Source organism: Perca flavescens, chromosome 13 (genome assembly GCF_004354835.1).
Source record: "Perca flavescens isolate YP-PL-M2 chromosome 13, PFLA_1.0, whole genome shotgun sequence".
Lineage (NCBI taxonomy): Eukaryota > Metazoa > Chordata > Actinopteri > Perciformes > Percidae > Perca > Perca flavescens.
In genome coordinates this window covers 14,277,892-14,296,383 of record NC_041343.1, presented here as the reverse complement: position 1 = coordinate 14,296,383, position 18,492 = coordinate 14,277,892, and the positions used below count along the sequence as shown (strand labels likewise).

General features: G+C 42.3%; 1 protein-coding gene across 4 annotated transcripts in view; it reads left to right on the top strand.

Moving 5' to 3' along the window:
• sptbn2 (spectrin, beta, non-erythrocytic 2) overlaps nt 1–18,132 on the top strand; it is a 51,085-nt gene extending 32,953 nt beyond the window's left edge. For all 4 annotated transcript variants that reach the window (XM_028594795.1, XM_028594794.1, XM_028594796.1 and 1 more), the window contains 36 exons: nt 72–245; nt 601–692; nt 838–918; nt 2,003–2,118; nt 2,440–2,552; nt 2,642–2,829; nt 2,949–3,066; nt 3,278–3,436; nt 3,544–3,846; nt 4,622–4,775; nt 4,878–5,272; nt 5,379–5,642; nt 5,725–5,936; nt 6,298–6,435; nt 6,532–6,751; nt 6,922–7,458; nt 8,115–8,317; nt 8,397–8,487; nt 8,700–8,846; nt 9,049–9,312; nt 9,545–9,769; nt 9,890–9,979; nt 10,180–10,458; nt 10,555–10,685; nt 10,803–11,007; nt 11,113–11,487; nt 11,579–11,823; nt 11,939–12,077; nt 12,236–12,320; nt 13,141–13,337; nt 13,537–13,661; nt 13,778–13,853; nt 16,092–16,270; nt 16,608–16,781; nt 16,971–17,013; nt 17,137–18,132. In XM_028594795.1, the coding sequence (XP_028450596.1) occupies nt 72–245; nt 601–692; nt 838–918; nt 2,003–2,118; nt 2,440–2,552; nt 2,642–2,829; nt 2,949–3,066; nt 3,278–3,436; nt 3,544–3,846; nt 4,622–4,775; nt 4,878–5,272; nt 5,379–5,642; nt 5,725–5,936; nt 6,298–6,435; nt 6,532–6,751; nt 6,922–7,458; nt 8,115–8,317; nt 8,397–8,487; nt 8,700–8,846; nt 9,049–9,312; nt 9,545–9,769; nt 9,890–9,979; nt 10,180–10,458; nt 10,555–10,685; nt 10,803–11,007; nt 11,113–11,487; nt 11,579–11,823; nt 11,939–12,077; nt 12,236–12,320; nt 13,141–13,337; nt 13,537–13,661; nt 13,778–13,853; nt 16,092–16,270; nt 16,608–16,781; nt 16,971–17,013; nt 17,137–17,349 (6,750 nt within the window). In that variant the 3' untranslated portion in view covers nt 17,350–18,132. The remainder of the gene's footprint in view (nt 1–71; nt 246–600; nt 693–837; nt 919–2,002; nt 2,119–2,439; nt 2,553–2,641; nt 2,830–2,948; nt 3,067–3,277; nt 3,437–3,543; nt 3,847–4,621; nt 4,776–4,877; nt 5,273–5,378; nt 5,643–5,724; nt 5,937–6,297; nt 6,436–6,531; nt 6,752–6,921; nt 7,459–8,114; nt 8,318–8,396; nt 8,488–8,699; nt 8,847–9,048; nt 9,313–9,544; nt 9,770–9,889; nt 9,980–10,179; nt 10,459–10,554; nt 10,686–10,802; nt 11,008–11,112; nt 11,488–11,578; nt 11,824–11,938; nt 12,078–12,235; nt 12,321–13,140; nt 13,338–13,536; nt 13,662–13,777; nt 13,854–16,091; nt 16,271–16,607; nt 16,782–16,970; nt 17,014–17,136) is intronic.
• The last annotated feature ends 360 nt before the right edge of the window (nt 18,133–18,492 follow it).

Below are 18,492 nucleotides of genomic sequence, written 5' to 3'. Positions count from 1 at the left end.
GTATGTTGTGATCACTTTTATTCAATAATTTCAACTGAGGTCTTCTGTTTTTTTTCTTCTGCTCCCCACAGCCAAAGCCCACTAAGGGCCGCATGCGTATCCACTGCCTGGAAAATGTTGATAAAGCCCTGCAGTTTCTCAAGGAGCAAAAGGTCCATCTAGAAAACATGGGCTCACATGACATTGTGGATGGGAATCACCGTCTTACCCTGGGTCTCATCTGGACCATCATCCTTCGCTTCCAGGTAACGTATAGAGTAGTTTGTGAAACTTTGCCCATTCCCTTCTTAGTGCATTTGTCACATTGCTTAACCCCTTTCAAAGAGCGAGTTTGGCTGTGGGACATCAGGTCTCGGCATGTAGCTTAGCCAGTCCTCAAGTAAACTCACAAAAATGATAATGCTGCTGCGATGAGATTTACGAGGTATTTCTTTATCATGAACTTAATGTCATTACTTGTAAAATTTGAACCTTTCTCGAAATTTGGTACAATGTTCGAACAGATACTAGATCAGGCTAATGATATTGCAAGGTCTAATAATCTAGGCATTTTGTGAAGTTATGTGGGCACAGTCATAACTAAATGAATGCTGCTGACAGATCCAGGACATCAGTGTGGAGACGGCGGACAACAAGGAGAAGAAATCAGCCAAAGATGCCCTACTGCTTTGGTGCCAAATGAAAACTGCTGGGTAAGCTTAATCACACAGGATAAATTCTCTTAATGTTGAAGATATATTTGAGTATTTGTGCTATTCGTGGTTTTACAGACGTGGTTACTGATGAATCATGCTGTGTTGAGTTAATTATTAATGGCTTCTGATCTGGACTCTGCAGATACCCCAATGTCAACATCCACAACTTCACTACCAGCTGGAGAGATGGTCTCGCGTTCAGTGCCATCGTGCACAAACACAGGTCATTGACTTCTTCCTGTACTACAATAAAACTGGTCCCTGTTAGGCATACTTTTCTTCAAAGTGTGGATTTCAGATAGTCATCATGCAAATAAAAAATGTGTCCAGTATCTTTACCCTCTCTTTTATATTCCTTTGCTTAATGAGGAGCGCCTGTCACAGTGCCATCACACTTCTCAGGGGTGTTTTTATCCCCTTTTCTATTTAGGTCTCCTCATACTCCTCCCATCCTTTAAACAGTCAAGTATGGCTAAAAGGATGAAAATAAAATAGGGAGTAAGATGACCTAGATCACTGAAATAATGACCCACTTATTTTCTATAAAGAGCTATGGTTGATAACTCACTTGCACACCCTGCTGTTCATTTCAGTGAATGCCTAAGGTGATACTTGATACATGAATGCAAACATTGCTTGGGCTATTCACGTAAACCATGACGCTGACATTTACATGATCAGGCCCATTTTCAAACTAAAGAAGAGACACCAAAGCAGGCAGTTATCGTATGCAAATAATTTGTTCCCTTTCCATTGTTAAAGTACCTGCAACGTTGAACATTTTAGGTCTTTTATAAATTAAGAACAAGCTGGAGTAAAAGGTTTCATGACCACTGTACAACTCTAACCTCTGGACATTGTCAATGAACCTCAATGAGAACATAGCCATTTTTGTCCTCATTTCCCATATTTTTGGAATGCCAATTCATGTATATTGGTCATTAAAGTTACGATATATATATAGGCCCCCAAACTGTTTTTACACCCCTCTAATGCCTAAGTAAGCTCATAATGAAAACATGGTTCAGGCAAGAATAAACAATAATTGACAGGAGCAGTTTGCCTAATCCACAGATGAAAAGCCTTTTTGTGTGCAGATGACTATACCTAAATCCTTGATTGTTTAATGCATCCTGGTGTGTAAACAAATGTTCTGGACTATGCTATTGATTGGAGTGTACTGCATTTTTTTTTCTCTATACCTCAAGGAGAATTTATATGTCAGCCTGAATGATATTGCCATTGGCATGCACTCTATTCTGCAATCTGTACGTATTAAATCCATATTTGTTCCCTGGCCATTGCAGACCTGACGTGATTGAGTTTGACAACCTGAAGAGGTCCAATGCTCACTACAATCTCCAGAATGCTTTCAATGTGGCTGAGAAGGAACTGGGGCTTACAAAGCTGCTGGACCCAGAAGGTGAGTGGGTAAAGCCTCCACAAAAACATGAAGCATTCCTGTCACAAGTCACGCTGAAGGCCTGACACTCAACTGGTGCCTGTTGTCTGAAACAGATTGATGGCTGTTAGACTATGGAGGATTAATGGAATTAGTTACAGCTTAGACAACACCACATCACATGTCCGCTACACTGACATCACAAAAAGCATGTACAAAGATAGTAACTGTTTGGCACCTATTAAACTCCTCATTCAGGCTGTTTTGGGAGCCAAACCTAACCGTTTTGTTTGTGCATGATGAAGAGTTCACTTGCAAATCATCATGTGGCCTTTTTTTCAGATGTTAATGTTGATCAGCCTGATGAAAAGTCCATCATTACCTATGTGGCCACCTACTACCATTACTTCTCCAAGATGAAAGCTTTGGCAGTGGAGGGCAAACGAATTGGCAAGGTTAGCTGTGTGTATTTATACATTTATGTGCAAAAAGTAAAACCTTTTGATTACAAGTGCCTTGATTCACAGATCTCTCTTGGTTGCAGGTACTGGACTATGCTATTGAGGCTGATGAGCTGATTGAGAAGTATGAGACTCTCGCCTCAGAGCTGCTGCAGTGGATTGAGCAGACCATAGGGACGCTCAATGACCGGCAGCTAGCTAACTCACTGAATGCTGTGCAGAACCAGCTCCAGGCTTTCAACTCCTACCGGACTGTGGAGAAACCCCCCAAGTGAGCAACAAAATGCTGGTTTAATATAACCCAGTGAATGGCACAATGCTTGTTATTCATTATGATTCAAGTGTAAAGCTGTACAGTATGTTAAACAGAGGTGGTGACTGTCTCCACAGATTTACAGAGAAAGGAAACTTGGAAGTTCTTCTCTTTACTATCCAGAGCAAGATGAGGGCAAATAATCAGAAAGTCTACATGCCAAGAGAGGGCAAACTCATCTCAGACATCAATAAGGTTTGGGTTGCTCTAGAAAGGGCTCAAAATGGTTTTCCATCTAGAAACGTGATGTAATCAATTTGTTAAGTAAGCAACTTATTGCATGCCTACAAAGAAATTATTCATGTTGACTAAGTTAATGGAGTTTCACAAAATTGGCTTTATCATGTATGCGGTGTTGGTATTCTAGTTGCAGGATGTTATAAACTTCCTGTATTTCATGTGGCAGGCATGGGAGCGACTGGAAAAGGCAGAGCATGAACGAGAGCTGGCACTGAGAAATGAGTTGATTCGCCAGGAGAAGCTGGAGATGCTCGCTGCCCGTTTTGACCGCAAAGCAGCTATGCGGGAGACGTGGCTAAGTGAGAACCAGAGGCTGGTGTCTCAGGTAGTAAAATAAAGTTTGATTTAATCAGACAAATGTGTGGCTACATGTATTCTTATTTCTACATTGAATAGTTTTACTGTGATAAGCTCACTTTCCTCTGTTATTAGGACAACTTTGGAACTGACTTGGGAGCCGTGGAAGCTGCCACCCGTAAACACGAAGCAATTGAGACAGACATTGGGGCATATTGGGAGCGTGTGGCTGCTGTGGAGGCTGTTGCCAAAGAGCTGGAAGCAGAGAGGTACCATGATGTGCGGCGTGTAATTGCGCGAAGGGATAATGTGCTTCGACTCTGGGAATACCTGAAAGAGCTTCTAGCTGCACGCAGAGAGCGGCTGAATGCCCATCGTGACCTACAGAGACTCTTTGAGGAGATGCGCTACATCATGGACTGGATGGCAGAGATGAAGGTACTGACCCACTCAACACAATGCATTCTGTTAACAGTGCTCACATTGTTATAGCTTGTTTTGAACTAGTGCTTTGCATTCCTACATTCTGTTGGCTTTCTTTTGACCCCTTTCAAAGTTAGCATTTAAGGTCTTCTGGTCATTTCTCAGTTGAGAAAGAGTATAAACCGGTGTTTAACTTGCTGGGGGACAGCTGGGATAGAAACATGTATGTCTGCGTTTGTTTGTCTTGGGTTGGAGTTGATTAGGACAATAATCCATTTCTTCTGGTATTTTTAGTGGTTACTGGGATCATGATGTTGTCTTGGTGATTTAACCAACTATTACCATGTAATTAGAATGCTTATATACAGTTTATTACTGTATCTGTTTTTTAATTGTGTTTGTAGCACAATGTCCTGTTTAATGGTTTTCTGCTCTAATGGCTCAGATTAGAGGATTTTTCTCGGCTATGGTTTGAGTAAGGCTCTGGCTCCCTGTTTGTTTAGATTAATAGTCTGAAGCTACCGTTTAACATTCTGTTGCCAGCAATTATTTGTTTTTGGTCATTGAAAATATCACTGAGTGCAAGGCATAGCTCATAACATGGTTATGATTCAACATGTATACTGTAAATGTCTGTTATGTTCAAATGTTGCCCACTCTTCACACATCCTTTTGGTGGACACAATACACAACCTAGATTCCTACCTTTTTGGGGTGTTGTTGCAAACATAATTTTTTTTTGTTGAAGATAAATTAACCAAATATTCTACTGGACTGTGTTCTGTTTCAGGGCCGTCTGCAGTCCCAGGACAGTGGCAAACATTTGCATGATGTGTTAGACCTACTACAGAAACACACTTTGGTAGAGGCTGACATTTCAGCTCAGGCAGAGAGGATCAAGGCAGTGCAGGGAGCCGCACAGCGCTTCACTTCCTATGAACAGGGTAAGTCTTACATATTCTCTGTACAGACCATGCAGCTTTAGTCTCACCTATTTGTGCACAATATCTTAAGTGCCATGTATTCTTGCCTTTTCTAATTGCCAGCCTACAAACCATGTGAGCCGGGACTAGTAAGTGAGAAGGTTGACCTGCTTGGTCAAGCCTATGAGGAGCTTGGTCAGCTTGCTGGGAAACGCAGATTGCGCCTCGAGGACTCGCACCGCCTGTGGCAGTTTCTGTGGGATGTGGGAGAGGAGGCAGCCTGGATCAGGGAGCAGGAGCAGATCCTGGCCAGTGGAGACTGTGGACGTGACCTCACTTCTGCCCTTCACCTTCTCAGTAAACATGAGGCCTTCAGGGATGAGATGGCAGCCCGTTATGGCCCCCTGAGTAACAGCATTGCTGCTGGAGAAGCTTTGGTTCAGGAGGGTCACTTTGGAGCCCCAGAGGTCACCGAGAGGATTGAAGACATCCGTGCACAGTGGACACATCTGGAGGAGGTGGGTGCAGATTGTGATTATTTCTATTTTGTATTTGTACAGTATAATACTTTTCCAAATAGTTTTTTTTTGTATTTGTCATTTTCTTGTTCTCCATGCTCCCCAGACAACTAAGCTCAGAGAGCAGAGCCTTAAGGAAGCGGTGGCCCTGCACCAGTTTCAAACGGATGCCAATGACATGGAGGCATGGATCATGGAGACACTTAGACAGGTGTCCAGTCAGGAGGTGGGCCACGATGAGTTCTCCACCCAAACACTCGCTCGCAAGCAGAGGGAGATAGAAGAGGAGATCCAGAGTCACCGCCCCGGCATCGACTCACTGCATGAGCAGGTCCAAGCACTGCCACAGGCCTATATACATTTCCCTGAGGTATGTGTGCTTTGTTTTTAATACTTCTTCAGTCATGACGTGCTATTTGTAGTACTAAATTATTGTTTATGGCTGACTGTAGGTGGATGGTCGCCTACCTGCTATTGAGCAGCGCTTTGAAGAACTGGAGTCTCTGTCAGCAGCTCGGCGCCAGGCTCTGGAAGGTGCCCTGGCCCTCTACCGCATGTTCAGTGAAGCTGGTGCCTGCCAGCTCTGGGTGGAGGAAAAGGAGCAGTGGTTACATGGCATGGAGATCCCTACCAAACTAGAGGACTTAGAGGTGGTGCAGCAGAGGTTAGTCTGGGCGTTTTAGAGAAGGGGAGAATGTTAAAACAGAAGATTTGAGTTATTTTAAACATGATGGTGGCTAAATACTTCTAAGAATAATAAATAAGAATCCATTGAAATAATTTTATTTGTAAAATCAAACACATGAGGTAGTGTTGATGAAATACCCCAGAGAAATAAAATTGTAAGAAAATTCAACAATCATCAATGCATTATTTTGTAGCTCTAATCTTGTTCTTAAAAGTATACAAAATGTCAATGCCTTCTCTCACAAATACTTCAATTATCTATGGAAATATCCAGTCTAAATTACATGAGACCTTTCAGAATGAGTGAACTGATGTTGGTCTATTATTTATGGCTGCAGATTCGAGACACTGGAACCTGAGATGAACAACCTAGGCATTCGTGTCAACGATGTGAACCAGGTCGCCGAGCAGCTGCTGAGCTCCGACAACTGTAGCAAAGCCCAAATCCACCAGACACGAGACCAACTGCACAACAGGTCAGAGCTAACATATGAGCCCTATGAAACTTTACACAAAAAAATATTTGTACTCAACATTTTTACCATAAATATTACATTTGTTGTGGTCCCTAGATGGAAGGAGTTTGAACAACTGGCTGGCCAAAAGAAAGTAGCTCTAGAGTCGGCCCTTAACATCCAGAACTACCACTTGGAGTGTAATGAGATCCAAACTTGGATGAAGGAAAAGACCAAAGTGATTGAATCCACCCAGAGCCTGGGCAATGACCTGGCTGGAGTGATGGCTCTGCAACGCAAACTCACTGGCATGGAGAGGGACCTGGAGGCCATTCAGGTATGGAGAGGTCACATGCAGAGACTTATTGCTAAGGGATGGGAACCGAAACAGACTGTGTAATAGACAATGTAAAAACCAGGGGAATTAATAGCAGGGTTATTTTGGGCTTTATGTTGAGGTATCTTGTCATCATATTTGCATTAAAATAATTTTTCATATCCTTTCAGGGCAAACTGGATGACCTGAGAAACGAGGCTGAAAAGCTGGCCACGGAACATCCAGATCAGGCTGGAGAGATCCAAGGACACCTGGCAGGGATTCAAGAGGTGTGGGAGGAGTTGAACGCCACCATGAAGCGGCGTGAGGAGTCATTGGGCGAAGCCAGCAAGCTGCAGGGCTTCCTTAGGGATCTGGATGACTTCCAGTCCTGGCTGTCCCGCACCCAGACAGCCGTGGCCTCGGAGGACATTCCCACCTCTCTGCCAGAGGCTGAGAGTTTGCTAGCCCAACATGAGAGTATCAAGAATGAGGTGGATAACTATAAGGAGGACTACGAGAAGATGCGGGCGGTTGGTGAGGAGGTGACCCAAGGTCAGACCGATGCCCAGCACATGTTCTTGGCCCAAAGGCTCCAGGCACTTGACACTGGCTGGCATGAGTTGCGTCGCATGTGGGAGAACCGCCACAGTCTTTTGGCCCAAGCCTTTGACTACCAGACTTTCTTGAGAGATGCAAAGCAGGCAGAGGCTTTCCTCAACAGCCAGGTTAGGAAAATACACTGCCAGACAGCTATGGCCTCATTGAAACAAAAAAACATTCATCAACATACAGCCTTATTGGCACAGTCCAGCAGTCAGTGGCAAAATCAAAGCCAAATACTTGTGTGTACCTGAAAAACTAGAAATATTGCATAGTCTTTAATCAGGGCATTGGTTAAAGTAACTAGGAATTGGATAGAAATCTAAATCTTTACTATGGTTGTGTGGGTGTTTGTGGTTTGTTTACATTGGCGCCCAGTTATGTGTTTTCACGCGCTCTCAAATCAGAGCAACTGGGATGAGAAAAGTAAGCTGTACTGTAAGTGGGTCATAGGCCTAGATTTGTATGGTGTAGGCCGCTATACTACAGTATGTCTATTTTGATGTCATAAAATCCAGAGACCTGCTAACGTAATTTTGTGGCACAAAAAATGAAATCGGGGGAAATTAAAGTTCATTAACATGTAAGGACTGGAACAACCTAAAGTATGGATTTGAAGACAGCTGCAGCCAAATTATATTTGTAGCTCATTCTAGTTTGAATTATTCAGTCTGTCCCCAGTTTGTAATTGTTTTAAATGTTTTACTCTCAATATATCAATTACAGTAAACAACAGGCTGAAAAAATCAAGACAAATCCCATTCCTTTCCTCTCTGTGTAGGAGTATGTGCTGTCCCACACAGAGATGCCCACCAGTCTTCAGGGAGCAGAGGAGGCCATTAAAAAGCATGAGGATTTTCTCACCACCACAGAGGCCAGTGAGGAGAAGATTAATGGTGTGGTTGAGGCTGGACGGCGCCTCATTAATGACTGTAATGCAAACTCTGATAAGATCCAGGAAAAAGTTGATTCCATCCAGGAAAGGTTAGAGCAAGCATGTTATTTTTATATTTGATGTTTGAAAAATACAAGTTAATTTAGCTTTCTCCTTAATTTTCTCCAGGCATGTTAAGAATAAGGAGGCAGCAAATGAATTGCTGACAAAGCTTAAGGATAACCGGGAACTACAGCACTTCCTCCAAGATGGGCAGGAGGTAAAAAAAAATGTTTTAATAATGTAATGAATAAATAAGTAAAGATTCTTAAAGGATCCATTTGTGAAAGTTACCTAGTATTGTGAATAGAAATGGCTTCTTTAATCATAAGAAACAAACTATAGAATGTGTGTTAATCACTTGTATTTCTTTATATATTAGAATATATTAGAAATAATGCTTCTTCCATAACGCTATTCTCTTTTCTGTAGCTCACATTGTGGATCAATGAAAAGATGCTGACAGCACAGGACATGTCTTATGATGAGGCCAGAAATCTTCACAGCAAGTGGCAGAAACATCAGGCCTTCATGGCAGAGCTGGCCTCCAACAAAGACTGGCTAGACAAAATTGATAAGGTGTGGCCATTTTTCAAATGTAATGTTATTCAACAGTACTTGAACATCCATTCACCTGTCGATGGGATTGTTAATGGCTGATCAGTAAGGCTAGATAGCATTTTATGTATATATTTTTTCTGGGGGCAATCTGTTAGGACTGACATTACCAAAGCAAATTTAAACTAAATTCAAACTTGTCCTTGTTTCCTGTCTCCAACAGGAGGGTCAGGCACTGGTGGCCGAGAAGCCGGAGCTGAAACCTGTTGTTCAGCAAACCCTGGAGGACCTACAGCGTCAGTGGGAGGAGCTGGAGGGCACCACCCGCACCAAGGCCCAGTGCTTGTTTGATGCTAACCGGGCAGAGCTCTTTACACAGAGCTGCTCTGCTCTCGATGTCTGGCTGAAAAACCTTGAGGGTCAGCTGTATAGCGACGATTATGGCAAAGATTTAACTAGTGTCAACATCCTGCTCAAAAAGCACCAGGTATTCCACACTGTGCAAGCAAAGCACAATCTATGCCATTGTTGCTGTTAAGAAATACTGTTAATTTTATACAAAACATGTCTGATTTTAAATGTGCTGAAAAAGCAACAGAATGTATTTATATAAATCTTGAACTTGCTGAGTTCAAGTTGTGAAACTGGCCAAATCTGTTAAGTAGAGATGGCCAAATGTCATATCTTCTTGTCTAACATCGTTGTACTGTCCTGTATAGATGCTTGAGCACCAGATGGAGGTCCGAGAGAAGGAGGTGCAGTCCCTCCAGTCTCAGGCTCTGGCCCTGTCCCAGGAGGACGCTGGACTCGCTGAGGTAGATGGTCAGCAAAGGCGAGTCACTGATAACTTCTCCAACCTTCAGGATCCTCTCGAACTGAGGAGACAGCGACTACTCGCCTCTAAAGAAGCACATCAATTCAACAGAGATCTGGAGGATGAAATTGTGAGTCGGATTATCTGACTGATAGCAGAAATTAGATATAGAAGTTTGGAGTAAGTGTTTCTATTGCATCCGGTTGTGCCCGATGCTCATCTTTTATTAATTTGTCTGATTTTCTCTCAGCTATGGGTGAAAGAGCGGATGCCCCTGGCGGACTCCACAGACCATGGAAAAGACCTGCCCACCGTACAGCTGCTAATCAAGAAGAACCAGGTACAACCATACATTTGTTTTTACATTTTTAAAAACAATTACTTTTATAAAATGTTGCGATGCATGGTAATTAAAAGGAAGATAAAGGTGACTTGGACTCATTGGCATCTCTACACTGTTGAACACCTTCACTGAGTATACACATAATGCAACCGTGAGGTGAAGAAAATGCCAACCCACCTTCTCTGTTTCTAAATCAGACATTGCAGAAGGAGATCCAGGGCCACCAGCCACGCATTGATGACATCCATAGACGAGGCAAGACTCAGAGCCAGGTAGATGGTGAGAGACAGTCCGTCCTAGAGGAGCGCCTTGTTGAGCTGCAGGACCTCTGGGACCAGCTGATAGCTGAGACAGACAAGCGCCATGCCCGCCTAATAGAGGCCAATCGCGCCCAGCAGTTCTATACTGATGCAGCGGAGGCAGAGGCGTGGATGGGAGAACAAGAATTACACATGATGTCAGAGGAAAAAGCCAAGGTTAGACGAGACAAAATAAATCATAATAGTAGTAGTGCCCCCATTTTACCATCTTCTGTCTTGAGAAAATGTGACCATTTCTCATTTGTCTCCCAGGATGAGCAAAGTGCACTAGTGATGGTCAAGAAGCACCAGACCCTGGAACAGGCACTTGAAGACTACGCCCAAACCATTCACCAACTCGCCAACAGCAGCCGTCTCATGGTCACCAGTGAACACCCAGAGAGGTGAGAGAGCACAAATAGATATGAATGTTGAAGTGTCAACTGTGACCAGCCTTCTTATGAAGAAAGTTGTACACCCACAACCACTGATCTGTCTTGCTCCCTTTGTCTTTTACACAGCGAGAGAATCACCTTACGGCAAGCTCAAGTTGACAAACTGTATGCAGGGTTGAAAGACCTCGCTGAGGAGCGTCGTGGGCGGCTTCAGGAGAGACTGCGGCTGACCCAGCTGAAGCGGGAGGTGGATGACCTGGAACAGTGGATTGCTGAGAGAGAGGTGGTTGCTGGCTCCCATGAACTAGGACAGGACTATGAACATGTCACAGTGAGTATTTTTTCACCCTCACATACATTGGAGACACTGAAGCTCAGGGAAATTTAGCTGAATTAATTATGTTTCCCGCTTTTGCCCTGATTTTTCTTCTTCTAGATGCTGAGAGACAAGTTCCGGGAGTTTGCTCGTGACACCAGCACCATTGGCCAAGAGCGTGTAGATGGTGTTAATGGGCTGGCAGATGACCTGATTGAGTCAGGTCATCCTGAGAACGCCAGTGTGGCTGAGTGGAAGGACGGGTTAAACGAGGCTTGGGCTGATCTGCTGGAGCTGATCGACACACGCACACAAATGTTAGCAGCTTCATATGAGTTGCACCGCTTCCATCAGGATGCCATGGAGGTGCTTGGACGTGTTAAGGAGAAGAGGGAGGGGCTGCCTTCTGACCTTGGCCGTGATCTTAACACTGTTCAGCATCTACACAGACAGCACAACACTTTTGAAAATGACATCCAGGCCCTTAGTGGACAGGTCAGCTATCTGTTGTTAATAATAATAATAATAATAATTCCAAGCGAGCCATGTGAATAGGAAACTGACCCCTCTTTGACCTTTTTTATAGGTGAACCAGGTGCAAGATGACGCAGCACGGCTGCAGAAGGCTTATGCTGGGGAGAAAGCTGATGACATTAACAGGAGTGAACATGCTGTGACTTCTGCCTGGGAGGGCTTGATTGAGGCCGGTCAGGCCCGCAGGCTCCTCCTGCTGGACACTGTGGAGAAGTTCCGCTTCTTCAACATGGTGCGGGACCTCATGCTCTGGATGGATGGTGTCAACCTGCAGATAGATGCACATGACAGCCCCAGGTGAATGTTTATGCTTAACTTTCTAATGACTTTATGCTGTACTGTAATGCTGGTATAAACAGTGTAACAAGTTATATATTTAAATCTCACTTCATTCTTCTTTATATTGTCCCAGGGATGTGTCTTCTGCAGGGCTGGTCATTGCCAATCATCAGGACATCAAGTCAGAGATTGAGACCAGAGCAGACAGCTTTACTGCCTGTATTGAGATGGGAAATACTCTTATCAACAATAATCACTATGCAGCTGATGAGGTATTATGTAGTGGATCACTTTCACTTTTGTCTACAGTTATATTAATGCATATTTACAAGAAAGTAAAAAGAACACACCTGATGGCCCATTGTGGGTTATTACTTAATGTCAGTCTTTTCATGTGTCCTCCCGTTACTGAATGTTCTTTGATTCACAGATCCGGGAGAAACTGGCTCAACTCCAGGAAAAGAGAGAGAAAATCAACAAAAAGTGGCAAGACAAGATGGACCATTTACAAATTGGTATGCATGCTGAACATGTTTTAGACTCTGTATAAGCACATGTAATAGTTCCATGGCAAAAGAAATGTGAGGGATACTTTGGTGTAGTAGCAGACAAGATACAAACAGGTATGTATGTTCAGTTTGAACGTTGACATGGCATCCATCATTTTTTCCTGTCAAGACTTGTGAGGTAAACAGCACAATGCTACAAGGTATACACTACATGCTATTCTATAAGCCATGTGAGCTTACACCTATTTGAATGGTGTTGATTGCACTATGACAAAAGTAGAGCCAGGACTAACCTTTTTTGGTTTGTCTGCATTTATTTTTTATTTTGTGGCCCTCTTTGCCTGGGCAGTGCTGCCTGCACCTACCGGCGATGAAACCTGTGTTTTTTGCCATTAAGCCATTGAGCTTTTGGTCTGAAAGGGCCAAAATGTGTATCTGACTCATTACTAATACTAAAATGTTTGAGGTTGCGAACGACTATAAGAAGAGGACATTTTTATTCAAGCTCAAGTGAGAATAGATTTTTGCAACTAAAAACCTCAGAACACCGATTCTTGATACAGTTTTCACCCTTTTAGATATTATAAATAAAATGAAAGATTGTGATGAAATGCCAATAGGATTGCGAAATAAGGAGATGTATTGGACTTTATAGTTTATATCTGACTGATGGTTTACCTCTTCAACACTGTTTGCAGGCTAGGGGTTGGAAAAGAGTATCTGTTCTAATACTAATGCTGTTTATACTGCATTTTTTAAGTTCTCATAATTAGTTGACTCTCTTTTTTTCTCTCTGTTTTCTGCTCCCCTTATCTCTGCATCTCAGTGCTGGAGGTGTTGCAGTTCGGACGCGATGCCTATGTGGCAGAGTCTTGGTTGGCAGGGCAAGAACCTCTGGTGCGAGCAGCAGAGCTGGGCTCAAATGTGGATGAGGTAGAGAGCCTAATTAAGCGCCATGAGGCCTTTGAGAAACTTGCTGCAGCCTGGGAAGACCGCTTTGTGCTGCTGGAGAAACTCACTACAGTAAGTAGAGAGATAACTAAATATATCCCAAAGATTCATATAGCAAAGATTGTACATGTATTTGAGAATGGTTTGGATTTGTTCTGAGTGGCCTGGTAGATACAGGATGTCCACCACTCATCTATGAATGTAGGTATTGATTCTCCCTCACTCATTACATTTTTAGTTTAGATAGCACTACTGACTTTCTATTTTTCAGCTTGAGGAGCATGAGCTGCAAAGGAGGAGAGAGGAAGAAGAGAGAGCACGGCGACCCCCTACACCACCCCCAGCAGAAGTAGCACAATCTGAAGCAGAAAGTCATGCACATGATTCTGCAGCCAGGTAAACCAAACGAGAGTACTGCAGAGAGTTCTGGTAGAGCAGAACGGTGTTGGTGTTTAGAATCTACAGACAGAACAGTTTTTTATTAACATGCTTTCCCTCGCTCTCAAACGCAGAACCAGTCTGGACCAGACCACACTCAATCAGTCGGTGTCAGTGAATGGAGTTCACAGCGACAACGACACATCACAGGTGAGTGTTTCGTAGATCCAAATGTTTTGAGTGCTACAGGATTTTTTACCTTAGGCCTCTGACATGTGATGCCCTGTAATGTCTTTTTTTTTTTTTTTTTTTCTATGTTCCACACCTCATCTACTACATTATGACATGGATTTGTAAGAATCATAATCACTCAATCTGTGTTAAAACGTTTATGAGAAATGTCTTTTAATGTTGCCATGAGATGTCCACATCTAATAATATTACATGACAGAAACATGGCAAGATTTTGTTGCAAATCAAGAATTTCATGAAAATATACGAGTTGTAAAAGAAACTTGTGTGTATCTCATACATATAACACATGGTGTAACTGCATGTAAATGTGTGTCTCTGTCTGTTCTACTAGCAACAGTGTTGTTTAGATACATATTCCCTTGTCATATGGCAATAATTGCTATTATTCAATTGAAAGAAACCTCTTTATTTTTTTTACCAGAGTGGCCATTAAGCCTAATTTATGAAATGTTAATGTAAGCAAAATACCTAGAAACAATATATATGTAGCAATATTTTTATAATATGGATACAGCAGCAAAGTTTAGCTGATGGGTATTGTTGATGCCAAATACGTGGGAAGCACTTTTTCTGAAAAGAATCAGTGCCACTCAGGGTTTGCAGAGAAAGGAACTCACCCACCACCTCAGGAACCCTGATTCAATTTCACAGGGCGCCTGTGAGGAGGAGGATGGGATCTTGGTAGGATACAGTAAACTACTAATGCATGTTACACGATCCTACTGAAAGATCCTAACTGGCAGATGAATATAAGCACCTTGTGGAAAGCAGAAGTAAACTAATGTTTTGGTTTGCAGCTGACCCTACAGAGAAGACTGTGACTGAAGAGCCATTTCTGTATTGATTGAACCTGTTATTGTTTTTACAGTTAATCCACAAAGTTGTTGACAAATGTTATTTAAGCCAATCATAACGGTGATGTCTCTGAAAAAAAAAGTCTCGAAGTGCATCCCAGTTTTTAACTTTGAAGTTTCTGCCACAGACAGACTTCTTAACAATGTCTTATTGCGTTTTTATCAGCAGTTATTGTCGCTATCGTTGTCAGTGGGAAAGAAATCAGAGCCTAAACGTGTGTGTAAGCCAAAGCAGCCGGAGCGTGTGAGTACCAAGCCGTGGTCAGCTGTGTAGCTTCCCCTCGCCCCCGTCACAGCCTCCGCTCAGCTCCTGGTCAACTGCAGTGCCTTTTTTCCTTCTGTTGAGAAGCCATCGCTCTCTGTCACAGATGCAAACCATTGCTTTATTTATTCATATTTCATTAATGAGAGTCCCATTGTTGTTTTAAAGGCATGATGCTGATTCATGAACAAATTGTCTCATGGATCAGTCTGCTGTTGTAAATGTGCTCATATTGACCAGGACAGGAGTGACTGTACATGTGAAATCCAGAGTTGTAAATGTGGTGATATTTGTAGCCGTTCAAAGCCGATTTATATGTAGCTTGTTAGTCTATTCCTATATGTGTGGACTCCTTGTGATGATTGATATTCATTTAAACATCTACATCTACAACGATGAACAGAAATGTCTCCTTAGCTGATAATATTTTCTACTACTGTCACAGTTGAGTACATGAAAAGGCATCCTATTGTCTGTGGATTTTGGATTTAAGATTCATATGGTAAATAAAATCCAGAGTACTTTATGAGAGAGATGTGGAGGATTTTAAGCTTTAGAGAGTTGCGCTGTAATTAAGATTTATGTTCATGTATATTTTTGTCTGTGTTTGTGTGTTGCAGTTAAGAGTTATTATTTATTAATTTGAAGTTGATCAATACATTACTGGGACTTGACTGAAGAGGCAAAGATTATCTTAAGAACAGTAATATTTGCATTGCAAATTTGTATCTGCCTCTGTTTCAAAAATATATCCGGTTCCTTCAGTACACTTTTAATGTTTTTTTGTTTTTTTTACACATTTGAACTATCCATGTTCAGGGTAGCATGCATGCATGCGTGGTTATTTTAATTGTATGTCTTACCCACACAAGTGACTGTAATTGTCCTTTAATAATATCAGTGTACTGTGATTATGTGGAACCGCGCTATGCTGTTATCTCAGGTAATCATACAGTGCCGTAAAAGCAAGCATCATCATGGCTTTTCATGTATGGCTGCTTTGCTGCTCGCTGCTTCCATCCAGTCATGTGTTTTTCTACCTCCTCACAACCATTCATGTTCTGGTTTGAACCACAGGGCTCAGAGACTGAGTCTGTGAACGGACCAGGTAGAGACAGCGGGCTGGCATCCTCTCGCCTGGATCCTTCTGCCACATTACCGAGCAGGGGTGGAGCGGAGTCTGAGCCAGATACCATGGAGGGGATGCTCTGTCGAAAACAGGAGATGGAGTCCCACAACAAAAAGTCAGCTAGCAGGTGAGTGTTGTTATTGGGGGAGTTGGTCAAGGGCATTAAAATAGACTTCAGAGAGGCTAGACAATGAAGACTTGATTTCAGTTAAACAATATTGAGAAAGTTCATTTCGGAAAACTAAATTGATGGTGTCTTAATCTGTAATCTGTGTTTTTAACTGCCTGCCTGTCAGATAAACTGTAGAAGTCTGTAATTTCGAACTCATGTACTTAATTTCATCTGATTTTGTTTAATCTGTTATATCTTTTAAAAAATGTGTTTTGCAGTGTCTCTACCTTTCTAAGAAAGTCAAAGGCATATTGTACCAAATGTCCTAATCCCATTTCTTTGCTCCCCGTAGGTCCTGGCAGAACGTATATTGTGTCCTAAGAAAAGGAAGTCTCGGTTTCTATAAAGACGGCAAGAGCGCTAGCAACGGCATTCCATACCACGGAGAGGTACCCATCAGCCTCGGAGAGGCTGTTTGTGAGGTTGCGAACGACTATAAGAAGAGGAAATTTGTATTCAAGCTCAGGTGAGAATAGATTTTTGCAACTAAAAACTTCAGAACACGGATTCTTGATATAGTTTTCACCCTTTTCGATATTATAAATAAAATGAAAGGTTGTGACAAAATGCCAATAGGATTGCGAAATAAGGAGATGTATGGACTTTATAGTTTATATCTGACTGATGGTTTACCTCTTCAACACACTGTTTGCAGGCTAGGGGATGGAAAAGAGTATCTGTTCCAAGCAAAGGATGAGGTGAGATGTATAGAACAGAATTACTCTACTGTAATGAATAATTAAATACAAATTGTGTTTGTGTGCTGTGACTCTTTTTGATGATGGTTAAGTATAATAAATGTTTTTGACTTTTGTTTAAAGGCGGAGATGAGCTCCTGGATCCGTTCCATCATCAGCTCCATTCCAACAGGATCAGGGGACTCGCCCGTAGGTCCAAGGGCCCTCAGCCGTGCCATGACGATGCCTCCCATCTCCCCCAGCTCAGGTGATGCTGGAGGTGTAACAATGCGCAACAAAGATGGGAAAGAGAAGGATCGTGAGAAGAGGTTTAGCTTCTTTGGCAAGAAAAAATAGAACAATTGTAAAATTGAAGAAAACTACTATTTGTCAAAATTTCAACAACCTGAAGCAGGCTGAAAGCAAAGTACAAACAGGTCACACAAACACACTGCTCTCAGTGCAGGCCCCAAGGCATTTGTGGACAGCTACTGTATGTGGCTAACAGAACTTTTTTCTTTTTTATCTGATTCTCTCCCTCACCAGTTTTCTGTCATTTGCTTTTCACCCAATTCATATTTCACATTTGGTTGCATCCAACAATGAAAGCCCTCATCCAATTTCAGCCAACTGGCTGAGCTTATTCATCACTAACAGGTATGGTTGGCATTAGCAGGGATTCAGACCCAGTTCAGTTCCAAGCCACCAAAACGGCCGTCCCTCAGCATGAATATTTTCTCTTCAGTAAGTCTTGACTAGCTGAGCCGTTTTGATGCCGTACCACTAATAAAGCAATGGATGGTGGCTTTCCACTGTTGTGCACATTACTTTTATCACCCCACTTTAAAGCGCTCTCTCTTTGGGAAGGATCACATCAGTCTCTCTTTCTGTTCTTGGTATTGATGTTATTAACCTGACCGATATTATTGCTGTTATTATTTATCTTTTGCTATCGCTGGTTTGAGAAAACAAACTAATTAATTTGCCAGTAGATGATCTTGATTCATGTTGTGGAGAGAAACAAATTTGGTTAAACTAGTGGAGAATGTTGGGCTTGCCCTTGTATGTATTATTTTGTTTTTTTAGGAATGACAGTTGTTGAGGTGTTTTGAGAAAAAAAATAAAGCTCATTCAATTTTAGCAGTGTGCAGTAAGTGATCACAAGTTTCATTGGAAAAATTATATATATATATTTAATAAGTGGTTTTATTTTTTATTTTGTCTCTAATTTTTGCCTGTATTGATTATTTTTGAGTGTTCTTTTCTGCTTGATTTGACTTTTTCTGTACAAAGCAGAGATTAGTTTTCTAGTGTGTGTGTGTGTGTGTGTGTGTGTGTGTGTGTGTGTGTGTGTGTGTGTGTGTGTGTGTGTGTGTGTGTGTGTGTGTGTGTGTGTGTGTGTGTGTGTGTGTGTGTGTGTGTGTGTGTGTGTGTGTGTGTGTGTGTGTGTGTGTGTGTGTGTGTGTGTGTGTGTGTTGTGGTGCTGCTGTGGATTTTGCA